The following is a 21894-nucleotide window of genomic DNA, read 5'->3' on the forward strand; positions in this document are numbered from 1 at the left end:
TCTCCCTATAAGTGTTAAGAGATGAACAAAGATCCCCAAGACTACATATTCATATGAAATAAGGATAATCAGGGAAGCTGTTACACATTTTTTTGTCATTTTTTAATAAATACAAACGGTTATGTCATTTTAATGCTTTTCTACAGCATTAGAAGGTTGTGTATTTACAAAGCTGTATGTACGTGTTCTACAGAGCCAAATGTTTTTGTAGTGCAAGTAAAATACAGAAGAAAGAGTAGAAAGTATCAGGTAAGTTCTATGGCTATCCTCGTGTTTACATGTGGACCTCTCTTTTATCACTCACTCAAGAATCCACACACAGGAGCAGCACAATCTAACAAAGGTGAACAATTTCATGGCACATTGATTGCATAGAAATCATCATAAAAATCATTAAGAGAGAACCGTTTTTGATCCATTAATAAACCATGTGATCCTGAAGCTTTAGCATTGGTTTTTCAGTGTTTTGATTGACGACAAAGCATACAATTTAGATTAATTTTAAATTCACCTGCAAACTGCTATTTCAACAATCTTTTGGGGGAAAGAAAATTCACAGGGGGGGAAATAAATGACATTTGCAAGGTCAAACAATTTGCTGTGCATGATATACTTTAAGTCTGCCCTTTCAATTTTCAAAGATATACGTGTAGTGCCTCCCCATTCACTCTCCACATCTACAAGTCTGCTCCTACATACGAACAATAACTCATACATGAAAAATAAACGGATAAATGATCGAACAATTACAGTGAGAACAGGAAACACATTTACAGTCGGGTAAATTTGAGAAAGCTGCGTCAGTAGGGTAAAAATGGACCAAAAAAAAATGAGGTTGGAGGGAAAGATGAAGGGGAGGTTGTTTTTTTTTTTGTATGCGAGATTATGAGGGATATATTACAAGCTGGTGTACTCTTAGCCACAGCTTTCTCCGACATTCTCTGCTTCGATGTCCCCAAATGCTGCGTTGCCTCCAATTACACTGTGGCCCCAAACATTTTCTGCTTGCAATCAATAAACACGACCTCAACTTCTTACTCAAACATATTTCCAAACTAGGGCAACTCATCTGCACTGAGAAATCTGCAGGTGAGTGTGTATTGTGCGTTTTTTTATTTCTTTTTTTCCCCTCTCTTTTAAACAATTCCAGGTTGATGGGCCAGGTGTGAATTAGAGGTAGCGCAGCAGAGACTGAAGGGGATCCTTGAGAGGTTTGGATGTCTGCTGAGTGGAGGGTTATTTAGCAGGACACTTCGGCGGACTTGCTCACGCCTTGGTCCACGTTGTTGTTGGCCGTGGTGTCCATGGAGCTGTCTGTGTGGGAGCGGCCGTGCGGATTCTCAGTCGTGTGGCTGCGGCTGCGGCTGCCCTCGTTGGTGTGGGAGCGGGAGCGGTTTCCCTCGCTGGTGTGGGAGCGGGAGCGGTTGCCGTCGAACGAGGTGACGCTAGAGCCAGAGGCAGTGCGGGAGCGAACAAGGCGGGTCATGCTGGCAGCAGGCACTGAGGGAAGAGGAAAAGAATTTACTGACGTCCACTTTCCCATTGCTCACTACCTTTCATCACAACCTTCAAGAAGATTTGCAGAATTTTGTAATAAATGTATGGCGAGCATATAAATTGCCACGTGTTGTTACAATGAAAGCAAGCCATCCAAACAGATGCAGACAATTAAAATTGGTTCTACTGTCATCAGCAAATGCAAACGTGTCAGTCAAATGAAAGTTCACACGGACACCATTTAAACTAAACAGCGAATACTTTATGCTTGAGAGCAGTAGTGCAAAGTTGTCAAATTCAATTCGACCTTCAGCAGGCTGTCTTGACCATGTCTACATGCCCAAATTAACTGAACTGTTCCCGTGTGATTGGCTGATTAGTTATTAAATCAGCTGAATGGCTGTGTATAATAAAGTTGCCAGTGGGTGCACATATGGTCTGTCCTTTGAGCATTAGTTACATCATAGTGAGTACATGCCCTAATCAATCATAAAAACAAGGGGTGCGAAGGCTGTGTTGGGGCATTATTATAATCACCTTATATTTGTGTGTACATTGGTACAGTCAAGCATTCCCGTTCCCAAATTCATTAATCACATTACAGTCAGAAATCAAACAACTGAGTCACCTGCAAGAGTTACACAAGATCCTAAAGTATCTGAATAATCAAACATGCTTTGAACTCACTTTGTGGAGCGCATTTGACCAATTGCAAAAATTCTCAAAGGGGGCATTCTCAGTGCAGTTCATCATAAATAATAAATTTTGGCACGTAAAGAGACAAGAATGTGACACTCGAGTGCTCAGATCTTGTGCATGTCCTTCTTAGGGTAGCTGTTTGTGCTGATGTGTGGGAATACGTAAGGTTTAATGTGCTATTCTAAACTAGAAATTATATTACTGGTCTCAGCAACGTAATGAGGAGCCTAACAAAATTAATTAGTGCATTAATGTTTTCAGAGTGTTTGATTTTCAACACTGGATGAGGTGAACTCGAAGGCTAAGAGATCTTTCTCTCACCACAAGGTGGCAGAATATACATCTTTTACAGAATTAAATCTGTAAGCACCGGTGATGGCAGGCATTTTTTTCTGTGTCGTTTTTATTTTCATGCATGTTGGAAGAAGAAACTTTAATCTGAACATATCTCAGTAAAACAAAGTGAAAGTATGTGATACTTACTGTATCCCATGCCCTGAATGAAGTACTTGAACGCCTCGGTCAGCTTGCCAGGCTGCAGAGAAGAACATAAAGATAATCAGTCCTCTTTTCAGTAATTATTATATTTGTTTGCATAACATTGACAGGTTCAAGCTCTCAGCCACCAGCTTACTTCCCAGGGTTTGTGATATGACAGCTGTTATGAACAGGTGCTGTGCAGTTTGGAGGATTACAACCTGACAACTGTGGTTCATGTCTGGTACTTGTTAATGCTCTTAAGTGCCACCCTCCTACGCCATCCACCCCTCCACCTGACCCCGTGTGCTGATTATCCAGCCCTGTCCAGCCTGTTCTACAGCATCAATGTCTCTCATGTTATTTCCCCCTCCCTATTTTCTTTCTCACACATACACACCTGGTCAACCTGGGGCATGCCACCGCAGTCGGCCATCTGGGGAGAAGAGTAAAAGAACACAAAATTAGAATTTTGCATGTTGTCACTTGTGTATTCGTGCAGCATCGTGCACACTCCATAACCCCCCACAGCGCTCATTAAGTCCAATTTGAACACGCAGAACAATTAACCCCAGTAAAAGGCACCACTTTAAGTCAAACAGCCATTTGATTTGAGATGCGGTTCATAAAAAGCTCGCCACAGGCCAGCCGAAGTAGGTCAGTGAGCTCTGGGGAAACGCTCAGCTGTCATACCACTGGTTAATATATCACCAGGTAAATGCTGAGCCAGTGGAATCTTATCAGCAGATGAGTTTTCATCAAGGTGGTTATAATCTGGATGAGAATAGGAGACAGGAGGTGTGGGGTAAAGGCCACAACAGAGGGAATGAGTGGGGCCCTCACCTTAAGAAGGGTGGCCTTTGTGGGGTCCAGCTTAGTGTTGCACTCAACCTGCAGGAACAAACGCAAAACATTTATTAGGCAAATGATGTGTGATGACCAACAAGTTTTTAATGTTGTGTGCTTAATCCAGTTATTCCTATGGATAATATATACTAACAAATACGTTTTGGATTTGGGACCTGTTTGCAGCTGAAAGCAGCAGCAGTCACACAAATCTCTTAACTTTAACAGATTAAAGCTGATCTGCATCACTCCGTTTCTGTTTCCAATTCGGTTCTTGCCTAAGACATGCTAAACTGTTGTCCTTAAGCACTTATCCTTGCATATCTCTTGGGCTTAAGCAGACGACTGAAGCGAATGGAAAACACGTCCAGCACAAGTTGAACCGTGTTAACGGCAGTGGGAAGTCTAATCATTAGCACTTGAGCCATGTGAACTCACCACGGCCTCCACGGCAGGAGAGCTATCGCCAACCACCAGCAGAGAAGGGCACCTGGATAAAGGACACACAACCACACAGTGAATGTTTCCGTGTTAGAAATAACATTGTTTCATTTAAGCTGATGCCGTTTTTGAGAACAACTTACTTGAGGGTTCTGGCATGGCTTCCAGGGACTGGCCTCTCAATTTCCAGATCCCTTCGACTGTAGACAGACACATCTGTTAGTGCGCAGAACACGCTACTTTCGGCTGCTCCCTAATTTTTGCACCCGATGGCCTCCCTGACTCAACTCCACAGGGATCGGTATCTCAAATGTGTACAGCACTACACTAAGGAGCCACCACACTTTCCATTAGAGTGTATGAACTCAAACACCAAGATTATATCATGAAACATTTACATAAACTAGATGCTGTGCTTACCTTTCATAGGACTTGACAAAGAGATGCAGGTTAAACAGGTTCATGTCATTCATGATGTGGTGGCGGTATGTGGCAATTAGATCATGGTTGTGGTGAATTTCCTCCTGCGGTACCCAAAACAAAAGACGGGTTAAACCCACGACCTACAAATGAATCTAACTAAAATCCTAGTTTCAGTTTACAGAGGTACTTTAAGCGTAATGAAGATATTAATTAATTTAATAATGAGAATTTGAATCTTTACCTTTCCAAACAGGTGGGTGATGATCATGTCGGGCTCTGCGTGAGTCCAGCCACTGATCTAAAAAACAGAAAAAGCTATGTTTAGCTTTAATGGTTCTGCAAATCCAAAAGTCAAAGTTACCACAGTTTTTGGAAATGGTTTGAACAGTTGTAGGTGCTCATATGTGTGTTTATACGCGCATTACCTTGTGTGCAGCCCAGTCCATCCATCCCTCAGCACACGAGTTGATGTTGATGAGAACAAGGCCTTCTACCATATTTGGGTAGTCCAGCTAAAAGATACATAAATGAACTTTAGAAATAAACCACGACACATTTCACTAAATATGTGCCCCACAACCGATTTAAAAAAATATTTTGTATAGCCCATCTATTTATTTATTGTTTCCCAATTTGGTGAGGGTTAGGTTTTAATCTAAAGCTCTTTAATGTTATATCGTGCCCTGTTGAACAATATAGAACTAGTTAAAGTAAAGGCTGCAAAGAGTTAAATGTTGCATCTTTGCCAGCTTTGTGTCAGCGGGGAGGGGGGCTTACTATTGAGCACAGTGTTAGTGGTGAGCTGATCTTGTACATTCCTGAGGCTTTCATGGCTCTGCAGGCTCAAGCAATAAGCGGCAGTGTGTTGCCAAAAATCAGCCAAGAGCAGAAACCCATTAGCCAGCTCTGCTAATCCAAGATTGATTAATACTGAAAATATTAAGTGTGACTGAGAGAGCGTGGGGTAAACTCACAGCAAATCTGGACAGAATGTAGGCCCCGGCTCCCATGCCCATGCCAATCACACTTTTCAGGCTAGAGTGCACAAAAGTAGAGGGGTACTGTTAGAACAACCGGTTAGAAAGTGTCTCAAATATAAAAGGTGAAGTGTCAGGCTGGGAACTGGAGCTCAATTTACCCAAAATGCTTTAAGACCAGTGGGAGAGACTCAGCGAGTTGGTCCATAGAAGGGTACTCATATCTGGGGAAACAAAAAGAGTATTGTTACAGACACTATCTAATCAGCAATGGTCTTATATTACCGTTATCAACTCCTGACAGCAGTTTGTGTTCAGCTAATCTTAACATAAGGCAAAGTCTCACCATTAAAGCAGAGATTAGGCTGAACAAGAGATAATACTTGTCAAATTAGGTCACCTTAAGCACATTCACAGTGATCTACCTGTTGATTCTGAGGTCACAGACTGCTTGACATACATTAAGTGTCTCTCTGTTTGTGACTGTGTGCGCACATGCATGTGTGCATCTGGCTCACCCAGTGGAAAAGGTGTTTGCTCCTTCATGCTGCCCCGGGGCATCGACGTGACACACAGCAAAGTGCTGCATGATTTCCGCCATGTCCTCATGGTCGAAGAGCGTGTTCCAGCAGGTTTTGTCTGGAAAACAGTGAAAAGATGGTGGAGTTGGATGAGTGGTTCTTAATAGAGGGGGAAAGAAGAACTCAAACCGCCTGAATAGATGAGCAAATCTCAGGTTTGGAGGTGCCGTGAGCAATCATCTTACAAAATCTGACTTCATTACAAAAAAAAGAAAAAAGAAATCATGGAAGACTCCACGAGGAGTCTCCACACCTCCTCCTACAGATACACAAACATGACCGAGCGTAAAATGATAGCGTGGATACAAGGGTTATAAGTCCAGCTTAGATACTTAGATAGACTTAATATAAAGGTAGTTCAGAGAAACTAATTTCATTTTAATTGGTATGATCATTCAAAACACACAAGGCCTTCGGTACCACAGCACGTTTCACCAAGATAAAGGAAATAATGAGGTAGGCTTACAGTTCAGGCCGACGTCATGGAAGGTGAGAATGACTGGTCTGTCCCCCTTGGGAACCCCCTTCATTGTACAGTGAATTCTTCCATTAGGAGTCTCCACATCGTGCTCCTATAGATACACAGACATGACCATACTTTTATAGCTCCAGGTTACAAAAGATACATAAATATATTTATATATATTTCTTTAAAGTTACTCCTTGATGCTGGTGCAACAGGGCTGCATAGTCAATATGACAACGTAAAGCTGTTGCAGTAATATTTGAAATACTTTTGTTAAATACAACCTCCAATAATTAGCCTGTTTTTTTGATGGAAAATCTAAATGATAGGCTCTTCACCAGGAATAATTTACCCAACCATGCCGCATCTCTTTACAGAGGTTTATCATTCCATTAAATATATTAGTTTTCTATCTACTTTACCAACTGAAAAGTAAGCAAAGCCATTTCAAAAGGCTGGCCACTGTAAAACACAACACATTTTCTCCACATGAGCCACAAAAGAAGAATATTTTTTTCCCCGTTTAGCACCTGTGCAACAACTCCAACTTTAGTATCGATTGTCCAGCAGGCAGCATAATCCCACAAATCCGCTGGAAACTACAGCAAACATTTTAATAAAGCTTTTAGTCTACTCACGCTCACTTCAATCTCAGCGACAATCATTTCCACATCAGGATCCTCCAGAACCATGTTTGCAGGAATAGAGTTAAACACTGCTTGCTACTGAAAACTGTAGTTACAGTGGCTCTCTGAGCTATAGATCCAAGAGCTGGTAAGCCTCTGAAGTCGTTCAGCCCTTCAGTGAGAACTGCATTTTATACCCCTGCTGCTTACCAGTTGGCCTAAGCTCCTGGCCTCCCATGGTGCCTTGCAGGCTGGTCAAAACAAGCTAATTCTAGATGAAGATATCCTTAAATTGGATCAGCCAATGTCAGAGAGGGGCATCAGCTACTGCGCTGACATGATAAGTATGAGCATGCGATGAGTGGCAAAACATGATGAATAAATGAGGCAGCAGCTATTATTCAGTAATATTTAGGGGAGAAGATTTACAAAAACAAAGACTTAACTTAGTGTTGGTAATTAAATATAGATCCTGCACGATATACGGCAGCAAACAGTCTTTCAAGACTAGACTGAGCCCTTTTGATGAAAATCTTTGATTTGTTTCTAAATTACACATTCGGTATTTGGTTAAAACTCACCCATAATACATTAAAAATTTAGTTAAATAGTGAAACGAAGTTTTAAAAATTTCTCCAAATATAAATACTGCCATAATCCATGAATAAATCAGTTTTAAGAACTAGACTAAAAAAAACATTTAACTCCTTTAAAAAAAAGTTTTTTTCTATAAAATCTAAATATGTAGAGTGATTATTAGCTAAAAATTGCTTTTACATTGTCATTCATTTCTTTATTTCTAATAATTTTAAACTTAAACTGTTTATATGAAGGTTTATTATTAACCAACAGCAGCTCTATGGTGATCCATCAGCAGGTCAAGGGTATGTCACGAGACAACCTATTAGGTAGTTTGTTTTTTACCCCCAAACCAGTTCTAACTGCATGGGATCTACTTGTCAGGAACATCCAGCAAGGAGGTAAAACCTATTTACGAAATGTAATGTACAGGATTCACCACAGCTCGCTCCACCCACGCTTTGCAGGGCACACTCAAACGTGGAGACTACGCAGTGGAGATAATCCTGCAAGGCAGCGAGCATGTGTCTGTGTGTACAGAGTGTTCATAAGCACACACGCACATCTGTGAAACTTACAGTGGAATTTCTTTTTTGTGTATGTGTGTGTGTGTCCAGGTGTCATGAATGCATTCGCTAATAAAAATCAGGGAATATCATCAGAGCCAACTAATCCTGCGCGACTGACTGTTGGAAGCTTAGTCCCCACAGAGACATCAAACACTTGCCCTGGATACTTTAGGTCAACCAATCTGTCAGTGTCACAGCAAAGAAAGTCAGAAGGACTCTGATGGAGCTCAGACTCTCAGTAAAAGAACCCCATCCACACACTGCCTGAGCACAAAACCCTTAAATTCGCATGAAGTTTGAAGAAAAGATTTTTTTAAGTTGAAACCAATGCACTTCTCACACCTACTGTTATTTAAAAACAACACAGATTCAAGAGGCAGCAAATGTTTTCTGACTATAAGGAGCTCTGTACAGGGTGTTAGGATCGCCCCCAGACTCAGCAGCACCAAAACACATGCAGTTTCTCCCGATAGGCTGCATCATCAAATCCAGTTCAACATGCATTTCATCACTTCCTGTAGCTGACTCAGTTAGTGGAACCCTAATTAGGTTTCTGTCCTAATAAAATCACAGCAGATAAAAGGTCAATGAGGTAGTGCCACAGCTATGTTAATAATTATCAAAGTATTTCATTTTATCAGCCACTAGATGGTACTATTCAAGGTAAAGTTATGAGATACCAAGCAGTGGATTTAACTGCTAAAACAAAATGTTGCAACTTGTCAGAATGATAAAGTGTTTAATGTGTGTTTATGCAAACATACCTTGGTTACAAGCTGCTGCACAGCCTCTCTCAAGCCCTGGAAAGAGAGAAAAGAGGAATGAAAACATAAAAGATAACATGATTACGGTGCAACAAGCTATAATCTAATATCCCAAAGTCGGTTCCCATCACTGAACCCAACCTGAATCAAGTATAATTTTGACTGCACAGTCAACATAATGCATCAAACATGAAGAACATTCTGTGAAATTATGTGAAAGCGAATCATACTGTGGTATTCTGGTGCATATGCATGATTTTCTTATTGCACTAGTTCCATTTTTCTAACACACAGCCGACCACAGACAGCTTAATTGTCTTTTACTGTGCATATTTTGGAAATCTGTGTATAGAAATTTATGAAGTGTTCAGTGATTACGTTCTCATATAAAAGCACCAATATCCCAAAAGTTATATCTAAAGAAAAGTCAAGCTAAGAGGCACAAATAAATCAGCAAAAAGCATACAAAGCTTGACAGCATAGAACTCCAACAGCTTAAGATTTATCTGAGAGTTACCGTTAAACAAAACTTTGCACAAAACATACCGGCAGCTCCCTGTCAACCAGCAGGGGTTTGGACTCAACAACCTGGATATCATCCATTTCAAAGAGCTGCAGAGCCTGGGAGAGATCGGAGCAATTAGTTAATGACTGGTTCAGCATATTTCTGTGTACGAGGATCAAGGTTTTTATATGCATTACTGTATTTTAAAATAAAAGAGTGATTAAAGGCCTGTTAAAGTACAGATTTGTCCCTTTCTTTTGCTCCTAAGCGTCTTTAAGGGGACTGCTGGGAGACTTTTGTCAGAATTGAGGAGTTGCAGACAATAGAATGAGGCCTGCTTGAACTTTGGCTGGGTGTGTTTCTCCACACGAAAGTAAAGAGGGCTTAAGTTTAATATAGTCCAAGACACACTCGCAACATGCAGAGGCTTGCAGCAGTTATCTGCAGTAACATGCGGCTCACATAACGGACCACACCTGCGAACCGCCTACATGAGAAACACGTGGATAACCTGAAAGACAGTGCGCAAGGTGGCTGACAGGCACAAAGCAAGGTTTGGCTGTGAGGGGAAGAGGAAGTGTGATTTTTGGGTAATTCTCACCCTGCTGAAAGATTTAAAAGAAAAAAAAGGATCTACTACACATGCACTTTGAAGATTGGACTCAAGTTAATTATCCACTGAACTTAGAGCTGAAAAAGACCCTCCCTAAATCCAGGTTTCGGGATTGGGAAGACATTTCATAAAATAACATCAAAGTGGGGCTTAATGACAACATTAAAAGGAAAAGAAAGATGAAGAGTTGTACAGAGGGGCAGAAAACTGGAAGAGAAGCCAGGCTGTGCAGATCATGATGCTGTGTTGGAATAGAGCATGTAGGCTGTGACTCTGCATGCAAATCAAATTAGCCAGTTAAGAGAGCCCTTTGTCCACTGGCCGCAGCAGGCCAGGGGCTTGCCCACTTCTCTCCCACAGCTGAAGCGGGGGGGCCATGATGACCAAGACACACATCCATATACAGGAAGCAACTGACACCCTGGTTCCCATCTAAACTTCCCAGCTTCTTTTCAGCGCCCTGCTTGCGCTTCCTGTCACTTTCTGTGTTTATCTTGGTTTCTGTTTGGGTGAAGTCTCTCCGTTTGCCATTTCCAGGCTTTGACAATGTCTTTTGTGCCAGCAAAAATAGAAAATAGAAAAAAAAAAAACTTAATCAACCTTCAGAATTGCAGAGTGCTCATCAGAGCAAGTTTGCCATTTAGAGGAAGCAACTCATGTTTCAGATATGGGTGTCTGGCAGAATACGCCCTGGGTACACACAAACACCTGTATGCCTGTGTTTCTCTGATGAGGAGAACACACACCAGCGCCAGGCAGCTCTCACAGCGCCGCAGAGGAAGAGGAGTATCAAACAACAGGTTCGTTTGTTCACTGCGGCCCTTCCAAAAACATGGCTGCGGTTACACTGCAGGAGCTTTGTTGAAGAGGACAAGAGAGCAGCCCCCGCTGAGATTCCACAGCCATGTAACAGAAACCATGTTTATGATTTTCATAATATCGAAAGAAAAAGAAAATGCTCAGGCCATTTTTGATTATATAATTTGAAAAAAAATGGAGGGGGGGGGGATGTAATTTCCCATGTCAACATGAGCAAACCTCTCGGCCTGTTTTCTGTTTTTAAGCCTTTTTTTGCAAACAGCAAAAATAAAACCAGACAAGTAAGTTCACCCATATGGAAAAGCAACATTTATCATATCTGGTGTCTCTTTTTCTTTTTGTAAATCTTATGGGACTTACAGGTGTGCTGTACTTTGATTTACTCACTTTGGTGAGTAAATGACAACGTGGGACCAAATGGAAAACAACAGAAACTAAATTAATGAAATAAAAGCACGCATCTCTTTTCAAGCTTGGCTACCAGTCACTACCTGCCAGCATGTCGACATCAGAGAGAAGCTCTGACAGAGCAGCAGGCTAAGACAACTAGGTCACCTGCTGTTTACACCTGTGGTGTTAGCCAAGCTGAGCTAATGTTTCACCTCTTTGAGAGGAGTGCAGAAAGGGGAAGTGTTAGTTTACCCACGCCAGAGTCTGAGCCTAAGCAACACGATAGGAGTGCTGCTGCTGTGACATGTTTTATGAAATGATTTCAAACGACTGTCATGGAAAGAGATAAATATTCAACAGTGGCCCATTACACTTAAAATGTATTTATAATGTCGATGAATAACATGAGATGGAGTGAATAACACTGAACGCAAGGCTGCTCTGCTGCTCTTAATATTGTGGCACACCGAGCACAATCGCTTCCTCAAATTTGGCCACATTGGGTAAAAGACTATTCTCAGATTTTAAGATGAGCGTGTTCCCTCACAGGAATTTGCCTTCGGTGCCTTCTTTAAAACCGGCCTCAGCACAAAGAGGTGCCAGTGGCAGCAGTTGTCCCTGCATGCAAAGGCTCCTGTTAGAAAAATGTCATTGCAGAAGGAAAGAAACGAAACAAAAGCAGTAACTGAAACAGCTTTGGCTTGGCAGAAGTGAGACTGTTATGCAATCTTAAACAGGAAACAGTGGGAGGATATACGTTTCTAAGAGATGATCCTAAAAGTGTAGCTCAGAAAAAAAAAACCCAAAAAAAACCACAAACTCGAAATTATTTGAAGCATTTTTATTTGTTGACAGTTTGACTTCATGTCAAGGTTTTAGTTTTTCAAGCTTCGACACCGACTGGTTTCGATGACTGATTAGGGCAGTTGTTGGCTTTCTGAATATTAAAAAAATATCACCTGACAATGAGATGCTGCGGTTTGAGCTTTAAACAACAACTCTGGCTCAGGTCTACGTAAAACATCAGCGCTTGTTTTCCACAGTAAATCCAGGAGATGGGGTGCGCTGCTTTAAGCCACAACATCCAAGTTACAAAACAAGCATGGGCTCAAACTCTCTTTGTTCACTGACAGAAAGAAGCATATGTAGTGATTAGATTTGGACAGAGTCTCAATTTCAGAGAGCCAGAATCAAGGGCAGGTCATCCCTTCACTCCTCTGCCTCCATATACTTTTAAATCCACGAGCCTGCTGCATCCATCTGCAGAAACAATGATTGCTTCCCTAATCTTTGGGAACTCGCTTAATCTGTCAAATCCCTGGTTCTGAAATATCAGCAGAGCAGCAGCAGGCCTGCTGGACTAAGCTCATACAGACCTACATTTTCACTGTAAGAGATAGCAAATTGTGGGCGTCTTCCTCTCTATAGTGAAGTTGGTGAGGAGGGGTCACGCAGATCTGATGGGGAGCAGTCTTGTTTTTCTAGCAAAGATTTATTTATTTATGCATTTTGGAACACTTGCTGTTAATACCTTAAGTCAATAAAGAAAATGTTTAATACTTCGATCAGCATCAGCCACAGCCCAGTCTCTCTCCCTCCTCCAGCCCCCACCCTCGTGCATGTTTGTTTGTTTGTTTGTTTGTTACATTAATACCAAGGCTAGAAAGCAAAGAGGATTTGTTACGCAACTATCTGGCCTCACGATGAGTGCAACATTTGACATAAAACTGCATGTTTCCCGTGTGCTCGCGTGCCACCAGTGTCACGTGTGACATGAACGTTGATCTGCGAAGATCTTTTACACTTTGCACACATGGCACCTTCCTTGCTATGAAACACATTCCACAGATTATTTGATCTTTTTTGAGAAACATGCCCAAAAGTGCGAGAAAGCTCTCTCGGAAAATGCACGTGGACATGTAATAGAAAGCATTTTTTAAATGTGCAAAAATAAAAATGTGGTTCCAGTTTCTATAAAGGGGTTAGAAAAAGGAAAGAAATAATGCAGCCTTAGTTTCTTATTTTAGTTGTGTTTCAGCGGTTGCGCACAGACAATGTCAATAACGGGGAAACTGAGTAGGAAGTGAGCGCACAATTCCTTGGAACCCATAAAAAAGGAGTTCATAGTAGAGTTCATAATTCCAAAAAGAAACCTACCTGTTGGTTTAGCAGATGATTGTCCTGAAATGAAAACTTCCTGAAGAGATGGAGAAAAAAAGTCCTCAAAACTTTTGCAATCTCTCTCTCTCTCTCTCTCTCTCCTTCTTTCTCTTTGAAACAGCAGCGTTGCTTTGTTTACGTGTTGCGCCAGGCGGATGTATGAGGGAATTTTATAAAGCTTGGGGGCGTGCAGCCCGGCCCACTTTCCCCACCGCCGCCTCTATTGGGCAACACCAGCTGTGGGATTTGAGAATGCAGCTTTCCAGCGGTTGCATGACCAGGAAGCTGTGACTCTCGGGTGAGATGCACGAAAAAAGAACGCCCACCCGATTTATCCCCGGTGACAGCCGACTTTATTTTAGGACTTTTGCCTTCCTATTTTTAGGAATTTGGGGGGCTACCCCGCAGCTCAAATGTTAAAGTGACTGTGTGATATTTTATCTCCCTCTGATCTGTCCTTTGTATACATTCTTACTACGTGCATTGCAACTTCTAAAGACCCACGTTGTCCTTTAATAGTTCTGTCAAGTGTGCCCCTTTTCTCCGCTGTGCAAAGACTCTAACATGCATGCTTATATTTTATTTTTTATTTTTCTTAGACCAACCTACAAATTATCTCTGCTGTAACTAAGCGAGTGTTTCCACATTCTTGCAGTCGCAGCATGTGACCGTTTTTTAAGATGTGTCTGAGCCATTGTCTGCCGAGTTAGGAAGGCAGCCAGGCCTGCAACCTTGATTTGAGGCCAAGAGGAGATAAGTCTGTACAAAGGGAAGCCCTTCCCTCGCGTTAGATCATAACGCCTTTCCTTGATAACGCATGGATATTGACTAATCAAAGCTGGTCTGTCCTATATAATCAATAGCATGGTGGAGGATGTTTTTTTTTTTCTGTGTGAGTAGATGTGGAGATGTTACTTCAAGAAACTGCGTGAAACATCTTTTAAGCCCCCGATACAAATGATTTCAGACACATCTGGTGTGAAGTCTGTCTTTAAAGGTTTTTCATTCATGGAGCATAGTTAAACGTGGAGGGGTCTTTTTTCGTGTGTGGAAATTTCCACATCTGCAAAACTGTGACTGCTATACTGTGGATCTGCTAATAAGTGCTAGTATTGGCAATGACTGTGTGAAAGGTCCTTGTCAGGATACAATAGCACTACTGTGGACTTGTAATGTGAGGCCCTCAATAGGAACACATCGGATAATAGGCGCATTGGAGGGGGGAAAAATATGAGCACTATGCTAATTTCAGGTCAGTCACTTACACTGCAAGACACCACCAAAAGTGCTGATGGGCATAGTTCAAACAAGCAAAATATATACCCGACACCTTAATGTGTATAAACAGAATGCAGCATTTCCTGTATTTGTGGAGCATCTTCCTAGTTCTGTATCTTCATCCCACTTATTATTTTGAAGCACTGACAACCTTTGAAAGACTGCTGTGAGCGATTTAGTGCAGCATATGTAGGTCGTGGTGTCTCGGTACATGATAAAACCAGTGGACTTTCACCTGGCTGTGTTTGTGGGAGCAGCTGGTGACTTCTTTTGGCAATATAAATGAAATAAAACTCTTCCAGCACATCCTGCAATCATCCACGGGTTGTTTGGAAGAATTAAGGTAATTAAGATGAATGTTTTTAAAAAAAAACCAAAAAAAAAACCCACTTGTTTTAACAGTCAGGTTCACTCTCTTTCCATTTTGCTGTTTGTGTTGAGTGAGTTTGTGTTCGTTCATTCTTTTTACACAGTGTTGAGGAAAGAACAATAAAACTTGAGATAGTCTAAGTAGACAGAGTGTAAGGCCTGTCATAAAGCAAAAGACTGATATGGGAATAAATAACGTAAACAAAGGAGCACTCAAGGACGTTAGATCTTTCCATTCTTGTTTCTCTTTTACTTTTAGCTCTATTTCTAATACAGTAGGACTATACAGTGGTGTCATAGGGGAAATCTGTTTTGTGCCCTCTGTCTTTTTGCAAGGCTTTAATGGGTCAACGGGTTGAAGAGTACTTGATCTCTCAGTTCATGGCTGCTGTTCAGTGCAAACAGAGCAGAAAGTTAGCTTTCTGTACTGAAAGTCAAAGATCGCCCTGACAGCTGTTGGTCAGCAGAAGTGTATTTACACCATATACAGCATGACTGTAGGCTGTTTCCTCACATCTGTTTTTCCTCTGCTTTATTCATTTCGCACACCTAAACCAGGTTGTTTGCATGACTCTGAGCTAGATTCAACTGGTCATGAAAATTGAGATGATGCAACAAGCCTGAAAAAAAAAAGGTGATTCAGACACACATGACATGTGTTTGTAGGTCACGTAGTAAGAGACTGTGAATGTGTGAGTAATGCATTATATTTTGGAGAATAATGGGTGTGGACTCGAGCGGTAAATGTTTATAAACTTTTTCTAAAATGATCAAAGTGGAAAAGTGACTTTTCAAAGTTACCAGTAGGGTGCAGATGAATCATTAAACGCAGTGTGCTGGCTACCTTTGCCTCTCGTGGGTCAAGGAGAGCTTTAAAAGAATAGTTCAATATTTGTGGAAAATACACCTGAAATAAAAAATGAAAAGATTCCACTTCAAATGTTCTGCATTTGAAGCTACGATCACTTTGGTAGCTTAGCATAAAGACTGAAGACACAGGGAAATGACTGACATACACTGCCATTAAAGTACGTATTTGCACATTTCAGTTCATATTTGGTCCACTTTTCTTTGCATAGTTGTTTTATTTTAGCCACACTTTAGGATTTCTGATCATAAACATCCTGTTAATGGTCATAGCAAAGCGTTTAAATTTGGTTTAAATCTAGACTTTGAATAGGCCACACTCACTGCTTTTGAGTGGACTTGAGGCTGAGTTTCAGATTACTGATCATCAGATCAAGTGCTTTTGAATTCAGGGCATGAACTAATAGCTGCATATACCACCACCATGTTTAGCTGTTATGATGTTCTTTTCATGAATTGCTGTGTTAGTTTTATGCCAGGTGTAAGAGGACTTGAATCTCACAAAAAGTTAAACTTTTGTCTCATCTGCACATCTGCACAGGCTTTTCCACTTTTTTGGGGAGAGATTTGAGACGAGCCTTTGTGTCCTTCTTGGTCACCTTGTTCTCTCTCGTGGATGCCACTTTTGCCCAGTATCTTTCTTATTGTTGAATCATGAACTCTGACCTTTACTGTTCTTTAGATGTTGTTCTTGGCTCTTTTGTGACCTTCTGGATGAGTCATCAATGCACTCTTAGAGTAACCGGTAGGCTGTCAACTCCCACAAGATTCACCACTGTTCCAACGTTTCGCCACTGGTGGATAATGGTTCTCACTGTGGTTCACTGGAGTCCCAGAAACTTGGAAATGGCTTTGTGTTGCTTTTTCAGATCTTACAGCGTACCTTACTTAGTCACACAGATGCTTTTCAAGTGATTTGTTGATTCAACAGGTATGACAGTAATCAAGTCTGGATGTGTTTAGTGAAACTGAACTCAGCTTCCATGATAATTGACACAATCGCTCCCTGTCTAATATTAACATTTGTTTAAAGATTTGAAGCATTTAAGTGTAAAAAATGAGCAGACTTGCTTTGTGTGGTTATCGTTTTAGTCCTTTAAAGAGAGCATCCACATGTTTAGTGAATTTGTGCAATTGCTATCACACATCACACGCCAACAAACAAAACAAACTGTTGCATTTTATTTGATTGTAAAGAGATGTTATCAGTAGTCATGTTCTCATCTCTTGAATCATAAATTTGAGCCTGACCTGTATTCAATATTGATTGTCTCAATAAGGTGCAGTAAGTGCTCTGATAAGACCGTCCTCTTGATGTTGATAAGGTTGTTACTGAGTGACTAACCAAGGCAAACGTTCCTGATATATAGAATCAGGGAACATTAACATCCTAATAGCACTGTTTGTCTCTGCCTGTGACCTCCTGGGGGCAAAAGTTAAACCTTGCCCACTGAAGTATGCCTTTGTCTTCAGGTATTTATAATTGTCAGCTAATTTTATTGCAGCTTAAGAGAGAGAAGGAGCAGTCTTCTTACACGAAAGCCATTTGTCAGACATTGTTGAAAGTAGTTTAGTCACATAGAGAAAGTCACAACCAGACAGTCAGCTGACTCATTCTCAAAGGAGTGGGACAAACCACAATGTTTGTCCCACTCTTAAAAATGGAATCAGCAACCTTTGGCTTTTATCTACACAAGCCGAAAGCACAAGACTGGTAACATATCAAGTTTAACAAATAACCAGTTATGTGCACTGCCCTTTAAAGTCAACCATAATTTCATTAAATTATTAACAAAAGGCAAAACAGTGGCTACCCAACTATGCAGCTCGTTTAAAAATCGTTTATATGAAGCACAAGCACGTACCTGAGTACACTCAGTTCATACAGAACAAGATGCAAACAGTGAGCGTAATTGAGCTAACCCTAATCCCCTCAAAGCCACAGTCACTGTTCGTCAAGCTCTCCATCATAGGCCTAATATCTTTATCGCCAGCACCAAGTTTAGACACAGTAAACATGCCAGGGCACAGTGGGTACTGATGACACAGCTAAACAAAGCTGCAGTAACACTCTCAGTGGGTTTTCACACAGTGCCACACTTAAATCGCAGTTGTGTACAGGCTTAGGATTGGTGCAACCCCTTTAAAGCGTCTCTGTTGCCTCTTGCGCTCTATTACATGGCGTCTCTCCCACAAATGTAACTTTTTCAGGAATGTGGAAATCCCACCTAATTCTTCTTCTATTTTTTTTTTTTACAGTGAATCTTGGCAGCAGCATCACATTCCAGCAACAGCCACAGATCAGCCTCGACTGACAAAGTTGGACCGCTCGCTAAAGTGGAAACTGCACCTTAACCAGCCTGTGTTTTGGTTCCTGAGTAAAATATGTGAGGTCAGAATGCCAGGATATTAGCTGGCAGGCAAGACTGCACCCCACTAAAGGGATGCATGCGGACTGTTGGGCAGATATTCATTCCACTGCACAATTTAATTACTTAGTAAGTTTGCAAGTATTGTTGGAGGTAATGGCTGGAGTAATATCTTTTAATGGGAGGGTCTGTGGTCTGTGGCATACTGAGGGGAGACTGTGATAACAGCCCCTGCTGTGTTGCGGGTGGGTTTCAGCTCTAACTTGCCCTTCACACAGGAAAAGTTGATGCGCAACAGGAAAACTGTGTTTATATATAAACAGAGTGCAGAAAGTAGGTGAGGGTCACTGGTGTGGGAATTAAAGAAATTATGGACTGCACTGACTCAAAATTGTGACTATTTAGAGAACGCACCTCATTCACCTCATGTCAAAAGTCAGAGCCGTGTTCACTATCTACCACCACTGGAAATAGTGGACATGGCTATATAGTTTCAAGGCTGTATAGGATGTAAAAGCTAAACCCAAAGTGGTCTTCCAACTCACACCTTTAAGGCTAGTCTAGTCTTGTCAGGCAACCAGTGGCAATTGCAGGAAATTTCGACTCCTCTTTAAGAAACATGCGGGGATTTTGTTATCTTCTGACAAAGCCGGGCGAAATGTCTGGCTGCTTTGATATATATTTAAAAAAACATCTACAAGAGATGCAATGACACTCTCACCCATCTTGCGGCATGAAAACAAAGAATATATTTCCCAACTAGCCAAACAGCTTTACAGGGTACTTAAAAGTTGATGGCAAACCTTTAAAAGGAGACTCTTGCATGGCTCTGTGTCTGAAGGTTGTTTTGGTTAAGCACGTGCCCTCACGCGTAATGGAAAATTTACAATTGATTAACTCGGCGCTGGCTAAATTACACATGACTACTTGAAGGAGAAAATTGTCTGCCATGTTTTGAGATCAATGATTGTCAGTTCTGGAGTGGGTAAACCAAGGAGAATGAGGAGGTGACCCAAATAGCCCAGATGTTAATGATCCCTTGTTAGGCACACGGTGAGGATAAACAAACACCGCCCTTGAAAAAAGCATGTCATGTATTGCCAAAATATGACCGCTGTAAATCAAAGGTCAGTGCTATGCTCAGTACTGTTGATAAAAGTTATTTTAAAAGTACTATGAGGTGCAAAGGACTTGAACGTGCAATTAGCACATGGAATGGGGACTTTGTCTGAAGGTTCTCGGTTATCCAGGTCACTGTAGTTTAAGGAGATTGGAAAGAAAAGCGTCTGGACTTCTTTAAGTTTCTTGAAGACATTTCACCTCTCATCCGAGAAGCTTCTTCAGTTCTAAGAGCAACTGGTGGAGAGCTCTCCACCAGCTGGCACCAGTTGGACTTTCTTTCCAAGCTCCTGAGACAATGGGGACATTGGTTTTTCTGCTAATAGGCCCCTTGCAACAGGTGTCCTCCCCAGAGCCTTTTCTCTGATAAGTCAAATTTTTTTAAAAACAAAGACCCATGGAGTCATGCTTTACTTCTGCACTGGATCCACCAAACTGTAAAGTCAGGCCTCAACGACTAAACTGAAACTGAAAAAGTAAAGAGGAGAAAAGTCCTGAAAAGCAGTAACACTAACACAAACGTGTCCGTATAGCACGTCCCCCATGTGTTCATGAGAAAACTTTGAAATCACATAATATGTGACTTGACCCACTTGCCCACCCACCGTGGCACTCTCCACTGCTGCTGTGTGCAAGTCTGACTGAAGACATGAAAATCATTAACATGAATAAAAGGAACTTGTGTTTGAACAACATAATGCTGTAACTTTTTTTTTTTTACCACACTCATGAAGCCATGAAGTTATGCATGTAATGATTTCAAGGAAAAATGTCAAATTTGGATTCATCACCCAATCAGATCTGTTGCCACTGATTTTCAGTCCAGTTCTTGTATAATGTGGAATACCTCTGCCTTTATTCCCTGTTTCCCTTCCTCAAGAATGGCATCTTTACAGCCGTCCACTGAGACCATTTTATTTATGTAGCTCAAAATCACAACCACAGTGGGCACTTTTATTGTAGGTCAAAGACCCTAAGAAATGGGGCTTCAGTGAACAGCAGTTGGCTCATGTGAACGGCATTTCTTAGGTCCCATGTCAGATGTTTGTTGGATTTTTTTCCCACTTTCTTAAGGACATGACTTTCAGATACTGTTCATCTGTTGTAGGTAGTTTTTCAGGCCTAACAATTCTTCTTTTGTCCTCCACCTGTCTAGTTTCCTCATTATTTAAGCACAAACTCCACATCATGCCAAGTTTGGGGTTTTTTTTTATGTTGTTGTTGTTTTTGGCTAACAGCTCTTTAAGGATCATCTTGCTGGTTGCAAAAATACTATTTTATGCCTCTTAAACAATATATTTCTCATTTTTGTCAACAAAAAAACAGATTAGTAGAAAAACGTTTCTGAAAATACAGTTTAAAACTTGTCTTTTGCTTGTTATGTTGTCGTGTGTATCACAATGCTGGTTGGTTCCTTGAGTTGGGTGCCCTTTTCATGCTTGAATGGTTCAAAGGTCAGGGTCGATTGGCTTACCAAACAAAAACAACATACCTCTGAAATGGTCAGGTACAAGGACGGGACTGAAAAGCAGCCAATGTCGAAATAAAAAACTTTGAAAGACCTTCAGAAATCCTGAAGAACTATTGCTCAAGACAAGAAATAAAGCACTACTCAAGACTTTCACAACTTCCTGTAGTGCTAAACACTGCATTTGGTCACCGCTTTTCACACAATTCACACAGAAAAATGAAAGATTAGGAATATTTATTTTAATAAAATGTAGGTTAAGGCCTATTGTTTACATCTTTTTAAACGTCTGCGTAATTCTGTGTAGTCCATACAAACAAAGCTTGTGCTTGCTTCACTTTCACAAGAATCAGTGCACAACATAAACAAACAGTCACAGGTTAAACAGGGGCATGACCAAAATATCCGCATATGGGTGTTTTGTTTTGTTTTCTACCCTGTCTGCAGCGCATCTCCGCGGGCTGATCCGACAGGATGACAAAGTGCTTCGAGGGTGACGCCAGCTGCTGTGGGCGGGGCTAGGCGTGACCCCAGACGAGGAAGACGAGTGCGACGTGACTGCCCAGCGCTGTGAAAGGATGTCTACGTTGTGCATATTTATCCTCTTACGTCAGAGTGACACACCTTCAGGAAACCTCAGTAGCTGCTTAGTCGGGACGACGAGCAGGTTCAGAGGACTCATTAGCTGCTCTCTGCTAAACTTCAGAGAGGTTCGAAAAGGGGCGAAGCTCCAGGAAAAGGCGACGCAAACCTCGAGGATTTTTTAGTCCCACACGTGTGAAATCAGTGATAGTGACAGGGGTGTAATGTAGCCTCACCTAACCTCAACTTTGAAACAGCCTATCTCATGTAAAGATGCTATATGATTTATTATTATAAACCATGGGTGTCAAAAATAAGGCCCAGGGTCCAGAATCAACCCTGCAAAAACTCCAGTCTGGCCCCTTTGCATTGCATTGCACTGTATTTTCTTTTACAGCTTTTGCTACATT

At 41.3% G+C, this 21894-nt stretch overlaps 1 protein-coding gene across 3 annotated transcripts; it reads right to left on the reverse strand.

The window, feature by feature from the left end:
• Positions 1–83: 83 nt before the first annotated feature.
• On the reverse strand, positions 84–13592 carry ndrg1a (N-myc downstream regulated 1a). Of its 3 annotated transcripts, XM_026155923.1 has the most exons (16): positions 13430–13592; positions 9492–9566; positions 8946–8981; positions 6408–6513; positions 5879–5999; positions 5522–5584; positions 5358–5418; positions 4809–4895; positions 4625–4681; positions 4381–4484; positions 4104–4160; positions 3958–4009; positions 3517–3564; positions 3074–3109; positions 2680–2731; positions 84–1500 (listed from the first exon to the last, which is right to left on the reverse strand). In XM_026155923.1, exons 2-16 carry the CDS (start codon positions 9546–9548, stop codon positions 1241–1243), a joined length of 1197 nt encoding a protein of 398 aa, XP_026011708.1. In that variant the 5' UTR covers positions 9549–9566; positions 13430–13592; the 3' UTR covers positions 84–1240. The 3 variants fall into 3 exon arrangements, with proteins under 3 accessions (XP_026011708.1, XP_026011710.1, XP_026011709.1); XM_026155925.1 differs by lacking the exons at positions 8946–8981; positions 9492–9566; positions 13430–13592 and adding an exon at positions 7052–7216; XM_026155924.1 differs by lacking the exons at positions 8946–8981; positions 9492–9566; positions 13430–13592 and adding an exon at positions 7046–7216.
• Between the last annotated feature and the right edge of the window lie 8302 nt (positions 13593–21894).

This window comes from Astatotilapia calliptera, chromosome 22 (genome assembly GCF_900246225.1).
Source record: "Astatotilapia calliptera chromosome 22, fAstCal1.2, whole genome shotgun sequence".
NCBI classification, from domain to species: Eukaryota; Metazoa; Chordata; class Actinopteri; order Cichliformes; family Cichlidae; genus Astatotilapia; species Astatotilapia calliptera.

What these genes read in the sequence shown, in the direction of transcription:
- ndrg1a (XM_026155923.1), bottom strand. Translation starts at nt 9,548, where the DNA reads ATGGATGATATCCAGGTTGTTGAGTCCAAACCCCTGCTGGTTGACAGG. An exon ending in TTTGTCAAGTCCTATGAAAG is followed by an intron (nt 4,161 to 4,380) that starts GTAAGCACAGCA and finishes GTCTGTCTACAG; the next exon opens with TCGAAGGGATCTGGAAATTG. An exon ending in GCATGCCCCAGGTTGACCAG is followed by an intron (nt 2,732 to 3,073) that starts GTGTGTATGTGT and finishes TCTTCTCTGCAG; the next exon opens with CCTGGCAAGCTGACCGAGGC.